At 39.1% G+C, this 11,660-nt stretch overlaps 1 protein-coding gene across 1 annotated transcript; it reads left to right on the top strand.

The window, feature by feature from the left end:
- Positions 1-835: 835 nt before the first annotated feature.
- On the top strand, positions 836-10,578 carry LOC138845780 (vomeronasal type-2 receptor 116-like). The gene is made up of 7 exons (XM_089315568.1): positions 836-961; positions 3,084-3,470; positions 3,567-3,639; positions 3,727-3,890; positions 6,185-6,412; positions 6,719-6,842; positions 9,665-10,578. Exons 1-7 carry the CDS (start codon positions 836-838, stop codon positions 10,576-10,578), a joined length of 2,016 nt encoding a protein of 671 aa, XP_089171694.1.
- The last annotated feature ends 1,082 nt before the right edge of the window (positions 10,579-11,660 follow it).

Genomic DNA, 11,660 nt, shown 5'->3' with positions numbered 1-11,660 from the left:
GGACATATGGTTATCCTCTTAGAATATCTATGAAATATATGAAATCTTTGTATTAATAACAATTTTAAGAACATATATAGAAAACAGGAGGCAACATGCAAGTGTAAAATATGAAATGACAAATGTGAATTCAATAGAGAAAAAAATAAATGGAAACTAAGCAATCATCAGCAATTATCTGACAGATTTCAGGAGTCAAATGTTTACATTCAAGGAAAACAAAATGTTAAATCTGATTTGAGCAAAGCAAAATATTAGAGTAGAAAATTAAAGTGAGGACTAGGGAAAAACAGCTCAGGTGGCCCTGAGAATGTTCTAAAATTTTGGACAACAGATGAGTCAGGTGGTATTCAGCCTACTCCAGAAATTACTGAAAACAGAAATGCTTGCTCCTGGGTGTTGTCCTTAGGTTGAACACATCAAAGATTCCCTAGAGGGTTCATGAAGGTGAGAGTGATCATAGACATGGTTTGCTTCAGAGGAGTCCAAGGACCTTGCCAGGATCTTCTAGAGCCCTTGGAACCTCCCTCACACCTCCTCCATGTGCAAGAGCTGTGGCACAACTGAGTGGAAGCCTGAGTCTGACCATTGCTGCTTCAGGGCGTGGCTGTGTTGTTGCTCTGAATTCCATGCTCTGAACCTTCTCCCTGATGCTGCCCCTCTTTTTAGGTGGCTGTGGAAGAGCTACCAATACGTGCTGGCCTTCCGCTTTGCCATCCAGGAGATCAATAAGGACCCCCAGCTACTCCCCAACCTGACCCTGGGTTTCAAATTCTTCAATGCCTTTGCCAGTGAACAGTATACCTTATTGAGTTTAGTGTATTGGTTGGCTGGGATGAATCTGGCTTTTCCTAACTACAGCTGCCATAAACAAGGAAGACATGTTGCCATCATTGCTGGAACCACATCAGCATTGTCCATTGAATTTGGAACACTTTTGGAGCTCTACAAAACCCCACAGGTAAATGAGTTGTGAATTTGGAGAACAATAGTTGAATCTCCTCCAACACCATTCTCTCACCTCTGAAAAATGGAAATGGGGCAGCCGAGTGTGCATATTCCACCATGCTATAGGAGAGATCCCATGGATTTTTCAGGGACATGAGATTATTAACAAGGGAAGGATAAGGAATAAAGGCAAATAGCAGGATATGTTGACCATATTTCTTTTTTTTTTAACAGGCAGAGTGGACAGTGAGAGAGAGAGAGAGAGAGAGAGAGAGAGAGAAAGGTCTTCCTTTGCCATTGGTTCACCCTCCAAAGGCCGCTGCAGCCAGTGCACTGCGGCTGGCGCACCACACTGATCTGATGGCAGGAGCCAGGTGCTTATCCTGGTCTCCCATGGGGTGCAGGGCCCAAGCACTTGGGCCATCCTCCACTGCACTCCCTGGCCACAGCAGAGAGCTAGCCTGGAAGAGGGGCAACTGGGACAGAATCCAGTGCCCCAACCGGGACTAGAACCCAGTGTGCTGGTGCTGCAAGGTGAAGGTTTAGCCTAGTGAGCCGCGGCGCCGGCTGACCATATTCTTAATATTCCTGTCTAGGGCCTGTGTAACCATCTCCCACCAGCTGGAAGCATTGACTATCTAATATTCTCACCTCTATGCCTCATAAAAAATGTCCACAGCACACAGACATGCCCCATCCTAGGACAGCACTGTCTCAGGTGGCACCCAGAGATCTAGGACTAATGGATATGGGGATCTACCTCTTGGTTCTCTTTGGGAAAACACTGAGTGTAACAGTGAAAAATTATTTTTAAAAAGACTTCTATATTTGTTTATCTAAATGGCAAAGCAATGGAGAAAGAAGGAAAGGCACATACACATACACACAGAGGTGGGGTGGATCTCCTATTCCACAGTGTCACTCCCCAAACTCCCACAACAGCTAGATCTGAGCCAGCCAGCAGCTAGCAGCCAGCAGCCAGCAGCCACTATCTCCTTCCAGTTATACCACATGGTAGAAAGGGGCCTAGTACTTGTGTAACACATTGCTGAATCCTCAGGCACATTGGCAGGCAAGTAGATCGGAAGCATATTAACCAGGACTTGAACTGACAATTTAAAATTGGATGCTGGTATCATCATTGATAGGCTAACACACAGTGCCACAAGGCTGGCTCCACCATGGAGTGTTGAGACTCATATCCAGTTATACTGGAGCTCAACCAATCATGTTTTCAATCCTAATTAGTCACAAGCACACAGATTGATTTTTTTCACATTCTCAGTGGCCATGCCATATACAACTCTACATATCAAACATGTGGACATTGAATCCAATCTTCAGGAGACAGCGAAGCAGCCAGTCAGACAAGGGGCTCCAATATAACCAGCTCTGCTGGTTTGCTCACCAAATGTCTGCCATGATGTTGGGCTGAGTCTGCCAGAGCAGATGTGTAGAACCAGGAAGTCATTCCACATGAATTCCATGACCCAATGACTTGAGACATTATCACTTCCTCCCTAGGTCTGCACCAGTATCTAAAAAATACTTCCCCAGGGACACACTACACAAGAAAATGTGCCTGCCAAACATAGACCACATGGTGAGCAGAAGTTTCTGTTTTGGAAAAATTATTTTGCCCCAAATCAAAGAGGGTTGGTAATTGTATTCTTGGAGACAATGCAGGATTCCTGTGGTAATCCGTGTACACCAAATACCAAGAGATCAACACAGTAGAGATTTCTGTCTAAAGTTATCTACCATGGAGAAGGTGGCTCTGCTCCACCAGTCACCCTGGGCAAGGATGTGGGAAAGACCACTGGCTGGGTGAAGCAGCATCCAAAGTTTCTTATTCCTCAGTCCCCACTGCAGGACATGAAGAGCATACAGAAACTGACAGATTTTCTTTAAAGCTAAGGATGAGGAGTCACATTTATTAACCTAAAGTAATGTGCATATGAAGCATGGTCTTCTCTGTGGTCAATATAGCAAGATTTTTCATCTCACTGCACTTTTTCTTTTCACACAATAGTAACCTACTTAAAGCTCACCTTGGGGAGATTTTTTTTCACTCACTTCCAAGTGAGATAAGACAAATCTCACAAAAATGTGATCATGTTTTTCTTTGCTTTCAGCTCACCTATGGTCCTTTTGATCCCATGCTAAATGATAAGGACCAGTTTCCCTCACTCTATCAGATGGCCACCAGTGACAGCTCTTTGGGCCATGGAATGATCTCCTTGTTGCTGCATTTTGGCTGGATGTGGGTGGCTCTCTTTGTGTCTGATGACATGAAGGGAGAGCAGTTCCTTCAGTACTTTGAAGCAGAGATGCTCAAGAAAAGTGTCTGTGTGGCCTTTACAGTGAAGCTCCCTGTCACAAAGAAGTTGTATGGGGATAGTGATCTCACTTTCATGAGTAGCATCAGAGCTTCATCTGCAAATGTGCATATACTCTATGGTGATGTAAGAGGTCTCATCATTGTGGATATTTCAGTGAGGTCCTTTTTAACCATGGGGAAGGTGTGGATCTTGACATCAAAGTGGGATCTTGTTATGTCTGAGACAAACCACATGTTGCACTCTCTACATGGAGGCTTCTCATTTTCACTCCACAAGGAAGAAATCCCTGGCCTCAAACATTTTGTCAAGATGGCAAACCCTTCCCACTACCCAGAAGACTTTTACTTTAGTAAATTATGGCTTTTCCATCTGGACTGCTCACTTGCAGGGTCATTTTGTGGACGTATTGGAACCTGCTCACGAAATACTTCCTTAGAGTTTCTTCCAGGACATATTGACCTGTTGACCATATCTGACTCCAGCTATTTAGTCTACAATGCTGTCTACACAGTGGCTCATGTCCTCCATAAAATGCTTTTGGAGAAAGTAGAAACGGGATCTCCAGGAGAAGCAGCCCAGCCCATGATTCTTCCCTGGCAGGTAAATCTCCCTTAGAACAGAACAAGCACTGGCCACTTGATGGAATCTAGAGATGTTTTATTGAGGTACAGCATCATGACCCTGCTTTTCATCTCAAGTTCAGAGAGATTAGGTACAAAAGAATATGGGCTCTTTCTTTTGGTTAGTGGTATATCTGTGATTGTTGGCTTTGGCTGGAAATTTCAGTCACTGTAGATTTTGAATGTTTACTTTCTAATCAGAAATCATATTAGAAAAGTTTCTAATGCTGGCTGAAATACTGTAAAGTATACAATGAAACACATGAGTAAACAACAGATAAAAAGTTGTCATTCCCTAATATTCTTTGGAATTTATATAAAGCCAAAAAAGACATATTGACCAATTATTTTTCATTTCTATTCATTTTTCATTTGTAAAATTTAACAATTTTGGCATCCTGCTACGTGTACATCACATGTAGATATTTATATATATTCATATATACAGCTTTTTCTTGGAATAGGACTATTAATTTAAAAAGGTGAGGGATTAATGACAATGTTCCTAATAAAGGGAAATTAGGGTATATATCATATACATGGTATGCTTCATGGAAACAACATGCTAGGATATCATCACAGTGTTTGTACTCTGTATATTAACTTGAACAAATCAGAAAAACATCTGATGTTTCTTTCCTGGGCCTGCAGTATCTCACTCAGCATAGTGATCTTCAATTCCATGTATTTTGTTGCAAATATTGATCAAATCTATAATTGATTAATTATACATAATATAAATTAATTATATACATTATGTAATTATATAATATAGTACACAATTAATTATTATATCAATAATTAACTATTATATAATTGATTTTAGATCAATAATTAATTATTGATTAATCTATAATTCTGTATAATCTGTGGCCTCAGCCCTTAATGAGATAAGATACTTTTTGTGAAAATAGACATGGATTTCACATAATATCCTAAACATGATAGGAAATGGATGGGAAATAAAGCATGTTAGACCAATTGTCCTTACAAACTCTGCAGCAATCAGGGAGCATGGACTGTAGTCCCATTTCTTACACATGAGACTACTGAGGATGCACGTAAGCACAGGATATGCCCTCTGGATTACAAATGAATCTGTCTGGGTTTTAACCCTAGCTTACATAATCCATTCCCTATATATAGAATGTATTTAGGAACTTCTGTTTGTGTATGCAAAGGACAAATACATTCATAAATTTGCAGAATAAATTAAATAAGTGTGATATGTAGAAAAGGTAAAATGTATATGCAAAAATTAACATGAGAAAGTTTACTTCATAAATTAATTATATTTTACTCATAAGAAGCATATTTTATAATCCACATGATTAGAGTCAAACCTTGGTAAAGAAAATGAATTTTTCAAGAAGGCTTCCATAGATATAATTTTGAATTATTTGTGAATTTTGTCCTCTACATTACTTAAAAATTAAGTGAAAACTGTTTAAAAAATAAGAACTTAGTTGTATCCCATAGCAGGTGTGTTGTGATCTAGAAGGTCCAAGGTTAACACATACTATATAAAACATAATAAGCTTTCAAAGATTTGAAATTTTGCCTTTAGTCATACCATACTTCCTGATATGTCAAAGATAGTCACAGTCATCACAATAAGTGACCCAAAACCAAAGAAAGGAAGAACACCATGTTGTACCACATTCAACCTGTGTTAAGGTATACCTTATAAGGTATAAGACATATTGCTGATATATGTAATGTACATAATGTACATATTTATAAATATGGACCTCTGAGGTGTTACCAGTTGTCTTGAGTCTCTTGATGGAAAATATCTTATGAAACAATCATGCATAAATCTCTAATTTTTCCCCAACCAAAATACACTAATCATCAACTATATTTTGAACCTTATGAAGAACTTATGTAGATGCACACTTGTGATATATCATAACACCTATCAAGTTATTTCAGTAGCCATCTATGTGGTTCCAAACTAGTAACAGTAGAGTTAGATTCCACAAAGCCCCAACCAATCTTTCATGACCAAGGCTGCAATAGAGCCTATGCTCCAGTCAACCTCTGGACCAAAAACTATAGTTTTCTGATTGGGGACAATCACTCTTTGATGTTTTGTTGAGGGAGCAGAGGAGTACCTGAACCCAGGAGATGTTTAACCATCCAAAGAAAACTAATGTTCTACCAAATGGAAAATCTGAATGCAGAAGACAAGAAAGAGGGCTTGTTTAGAGCATCTGACTTCCAACAACTAATTTGGATGTGCTCTGTATTTCGATTATATCTGTCCTCCAGCTCCATCCATTTCTTAGGAAAATCCAATTTACAAACAGCGCTGGAGATGATGTATCCTTCCATGAAACAAGAAACCACATGGTGCATTACTATATCCAGAACGTTGTGAATTTTCCTAGTGGTCTTCGTTTGCTTATTAAAATTGGAGAGTTTTCCTCCAAGAATCCACATGAACAAAGCTTACTTATCAATGAAGAGATGATAGAATGGCCTGTTGCATTCAAAGTGGTATGATTCTCTTTTGACAAGGAATACCCATAGAGAGATCCGTGAGTAGTCTTGTGAGGAGATTAAGTGTGAAATGATCAGGTTCCTTTGTAATCCTTGGGAATCAGGGTCAGTGAAACAGGAGTGGTAATAGTTGAAATACTGAAATGGATGTCTAGGTATTGACCACAGGTACAGGAGGAGGGGATATAGTTGTGACTTTCAATTGAAGACCAAGGTGTTATGTAGTGAAGAGGGCTCTACTGACATCCTTCACGGTGGCTGATAATAAACCAAACCATGATCATGCTTCTCTTTTTCCTTCAGACTCCTCGATCTGTGTGTAGCCAGAGCTGTGGTCCTGGATTCAGGAAAATGTCACAGGAAGGAAGACCTATCTGCTGCTATACTTGTGTTTTGTGTCCCGAGAGAGAAATTGCCAATCAGACAGGTAGAAAATTTCCAATCCATAATTTATGGTCCTAATTAATTCTCCACAAAAGGGAAACCAAAGAGTTTCAGTAGGACCCAGTGAATTTTTAGTGCATCATTTTTTCTATGCACATATGTACTTGTTAATTCAATATATCAATTTATGATCACTACAGCTATTTCTTTATGTTTAAGCTGTTGTCTGGTGGTGCTCATTCTAGAAAGTCAACTTTAGCACTGATGCTAAAAGACATCACAACACATTAGATGAGTCATCATCTGAGATTTGCAGGTGGAACCTGCTATATTGCAGCTGAGAAATTCAGGAAGTATAATAAGCAAGACTTTCTATTGGTGCCTGTAGATCATGAAACCAATTCATCTTTACAAACACATGATAAGCACAGAGCAAGCACTTGTATGTCATCGTGGAAATACCATATTCCTTCCTGCACTTTCATTAATCTTGTGCATGGTATTAAGGATGTCTAATTAGTACCACAGTTACATTTAGATTTCTAGAATTTATTAAAGGAAAGATTCAAGGTGAAGTATGAATATCACATCCTGCTATAATATATAGTTTGGCATACTCATTAAAAATGTTTGAACAAGACAAACATAAAAAGAATTACCTATCAAACAAAATGTACCGAGAATGTAAAAACTATGCAAGGTCTCATTGAGAAATAATTTCTTTTTTTCAAAATATTAGAAATAGACCTAGTAATGATTTGATTACCTCCAAAAGAGCATCTCAATTCCCATTGTGTTAGCAGTAGCAACCATCTGGCTTTATTCATTTCCTAGAGGGAATAAATAGTTTTGGTCATGGAGAAGATAACTGAACAGAGTTAACCTATGCTTTTTTTTTTTAACAAAAATTCAATAACAAGTAAAAAGAATTAAAAAAAAAACTAATTCTGGAAACATGTTGTAAAACAATACTTGCTTGTATGTGCAAATACTGTATAAAGTATCTGAGATTGAAGACAGAGCCTCTGGAGACCCCAAGAGGAGGAATGAGTACTTCAAGATAAGAAATCCAGAAAGATTTACTCTAAATTACATTGGGATCTTGTATGATTGAAGAAGTATCATCTACAAAACCTAAATCAAAACCTTATGACAAGTATAGCCAGACCCCAATATCATCATCTGTATTTTTTATGATTTATTTACATATTTGAAAATCAAATTGACACAGAGAAAAGGAGAGGCAGAGAGAGAGAGAGAGACAAAGAGAGAGAGAGAGTCTTCCATCTGTTGGTTCACTCTCCATTTGGCCCCTATAGCCAGGGTGGCACTGATCCAAAGCCAGGATCCAGGAGCTTCTTCTGGGTCTCTCATGTGGATGCAGGGGCCCAACCAAGGACTTGGGGCACTCTCTATTGCTTCCCCAGGCCATAACCAAGTGCTGGATTGGAAATGGAGCAGCCAGGACTTGAACCGGGGCCCATATGGGATGCTGGCATTGCAGGAGGCAGCTTTACCTGCTATGCCACAGCGCCGGAGCCCATCTTCTGTATTTAACTAAAACAGAGATATGTCCATTCATTGACTTGTCTCTATGACTTATTTCTTGCCGTACTGGCACTGAAATGTTATTTCAAGAGAGACAACATGGTGTCCAGAGCTGACGTTTTTCCCCACCATCCACAAGAACAATGGGGTAACAAGCCATGATTTCATGAAAATGAGTGAAAAGTTCAAAAAATACAAAATAAAAAATTACTCAGAGTTTCCACGATTATTTTAAACTTTAATATGTATAAGTGAAATGGACACTTTGTTTTGGTTATTGTTTATAGCCTTTGCCTCCATTCCCACTGAACTATAGTCTTATTAATTTTTACTTGTTGAATTCTTGATTTAGTGGAGTTTTAAGCCTTTGACTATAATGTAAATTAAAAATATGCTATTTCAAAAAATAAAAAGGAAGAAATGAAGGAAGGAATTAAGAAAAAGAAGAAAAGAAGAAAGGAAAAGAGAAAAAAGAAAGGAAAGGAGGGAGGGACGGAGGAAGGTAGAGGTGAGGTGGAGAAAAGGAAGTATCTTAAAATGGTACCAGTGAATGGAATGTTAGCTCTTTTGCTTTTATTAATATCATACTAACATGAGAATTGGTGAGAATTATGTTATAGTAATTATCATGCAATTGTTGTGACCCTGAGAATGTAATATATTAATAAATTCATTTTGAAATTAATTTATACTATGTACTAACTTGAAAAATATCTAATTTCTCAATCAATAACTTGATAAATTATCAATTGCACTCAAATTTCTTTATTTATAAAAAACACCTCTGTTCAAATCCAAATGTTGCTTACTTGATAAAATGCACCTCAAGATTACATTAAAATTGAAACAAGGTTCCCAAGGAAATAAAAATATAAAATGAGAAAAGACTTTTTCTGCAGATATCAAGTAGTATGCAGTCAGGAAATGCTAGCAATTGGAGTATTGATGATGGTAAGTTTATCTTGCGAGGTTTGGGTTATTTATTTCTGTGTCTGAAGCATGGAGATACAGGATGTGACATGAGGCTGACTTAGGAGATAGTACAGACAAAGGCTGGAAAGCATCCATGCTCGTGGGAACAGCACTGTGTCACAGGATGAGTTAACCGAGCCCCCATCTCCTGAAGGTGTTGTTTGAATGAGTTTATTCCAATCTGCCGATGGGCATGCTCCCTGGTCAGCAATGCAGAAACCTGATTGGGTGTGCCCTGGTATACATCACAAGCTCCCACTGGCATTGCAGAGTTGACCATTTTTGACAATAGGAAAAAATTCAAAATTTCTGCAAAGTAAAAATTCAGTATTTCTCCTTCATCAGATGCAAAGCAGTGCATGCAGTGTTCAGACGATGAGTACCCAAACCAGGAAAGAAATCGCTGCCTCCCTAAACTGGTGACCTTCTTAGCCTTTGAAGAATCCCTGGGGATGGCTCTGGCCTGCATGGCTCTGTGCTTCTCTGTCCTCACAGCTGCGGTCCTCTGGGTCTTTGTGAAGCACCGAGACACTCCCATCGTCAAGGCCAATAACAGGACCCTCAGCTACATCCTGCTCATCACCCTCCTCCTGTGCTTCCTCTGCTCCTTACTCTTTGTTGGCCGTCCCAGCACAGCCACCTGCCTCCTGCAACAAATAGCATTTGGCCTTGTGTTCACAGTGGCTGTTTCCACTGTGCTGGCCAAGACCATCACTGTGATTCTGGCCTTCAAGGTTACAAAACCTGGAAGAACAATGAGGAGATTGCTGGTATCAGGCGTATATAACTCTGTTATTCCCATCTGCTCCTTGATCCAACTGGCTCTCTGTGGCATCTGGTTGGGAACCTATCCTCCTTTTATTGAGTTAGATACACACTCTGAGCTTGACCACATCATCCTGGTGTGCAACAAGGGCTCGGCCACTGCCTTCTACTGTGTCCTGGGATACCTGGGCTCCTTGGCCTTGGCCAGCTTCACTGTAGCTTTCCTAGCCAGGAATCTGCCTGACACATTCAATGAAGCCAAGTTCCTGACATTCAGCATGCTGGTGTTCTGCAGCGTCTGGGTGACCTTCCTGCCTGTCTACCACAGCACCAAGGGGAAGGTCATGGTGGCCGTGGAGGTCTTCTCCATCTTGGCCTCCAGTGCAGGGCTCCTAGGCTGCATCTTTTTTCCCAAGTGCTATGTTATTCTTATTAGACCTGAGAAGAACACTTTGAAAGGCTTAAAGAAAAAAGCAAGTTCTAAAGGATTCTAAATTTTTTCCACTTGTTTTATTATCATATATTTAGAGTTTAGTACCAAGAATCCACTCTGAAATAGCATTCCAGAAATATGGGGGAACTAAAATTGATTTTTCCTTTAAAAACTTATTGTATTGGACATTATCCTAGCATTCTGAGTGCATGGCATAAATTTCTACCTTTGGCTTTGGCTCCTGACATGGACGTCTGACTCCTGGGGACCCTGGAAGGAAGGGTTGAATCTTCATGTTAACTTGGTCCTGGCCACCTATGTGAAAAACTGGGGTCTGACTGCCTGTTGTTGGTTGTAGCCTCAGTCCAGGACAGGCATGGGGTTGTGTTTCTCTCCCTCTCAGAGTTAGTAATGGATTTTAGAGAAAAATTTTATATTGAGTAAAAATAAATTATGATGTAAATTTTCATCCAGGCTACAACGACAATATTATTTTATATTAAAAGGCTATCCCTGAAATGGTGGAGACTGAATTAATTTATATTTTTTATCAATGTACAGACAATGTAATTGTTCATATTTGCTAAGACATCTAATTATACAAGCTTTATGTTCTGTTTGCCCTGGCTATTGAGTGCTTGACATCTCTTTGTTGACATTGTCATTTAAGTGAGATTCCTTTTCCAGACACGGGAGGTGCTTGGTCATACAGTGTTCCTCTGTAGAGATATTGTGTTGCCCAAAATATCTTAATAAATTCTCATTGTTGAGCTATTTTGAAATGATGTCTTTATCAAACATATATGGAATATTCATTTAAACATGGCACCGAATCATTAACTGTATGTTCTTTCATCAATATATTGGTTTTTGTTTTTGTCTTTGTTTTAAGTTTTATTTTTTCACTTGCACATGCGACACAATGTTGTTTTTATTAATGTGAAGTTCTCATAGCTAAGATGAACCAATTTTAAACTGGATAAGTCAAAAGCATTTAAGTACATGCATATTCATATTGAACATTCAGATTGTGCATAGTATGTTCACACATTCGTGCAATAGTCTTGTCTAAGTGGATTGAAGACATTTTCATCACCCTATAAAATTACTTTATGCAATAAGAAGTCAGTTTCAAACTCATAT

This window comes from Oryctolagus cuniculus, chromosome 16 (assembly GCF_051225735.1).
Source record: "Oryctolagus cuniculus isolate XC-2025 breed Fujian yellow rabbit chromosome 16, ASM5122573v1, whole genome shotgun sequence".
Taxonomy (NCBI): Eukaryota; Metazoa; Chordata; class Mammalia; order Lagomorpha; family Leporidae; genus Oryctolagus; species Oryctolagus cuniculus.
The sequence above is the reverse complement of the archived record's forward strand: the minus strand, read 5'-3'. Positions and strand labels throughout refer to the sequence as shown.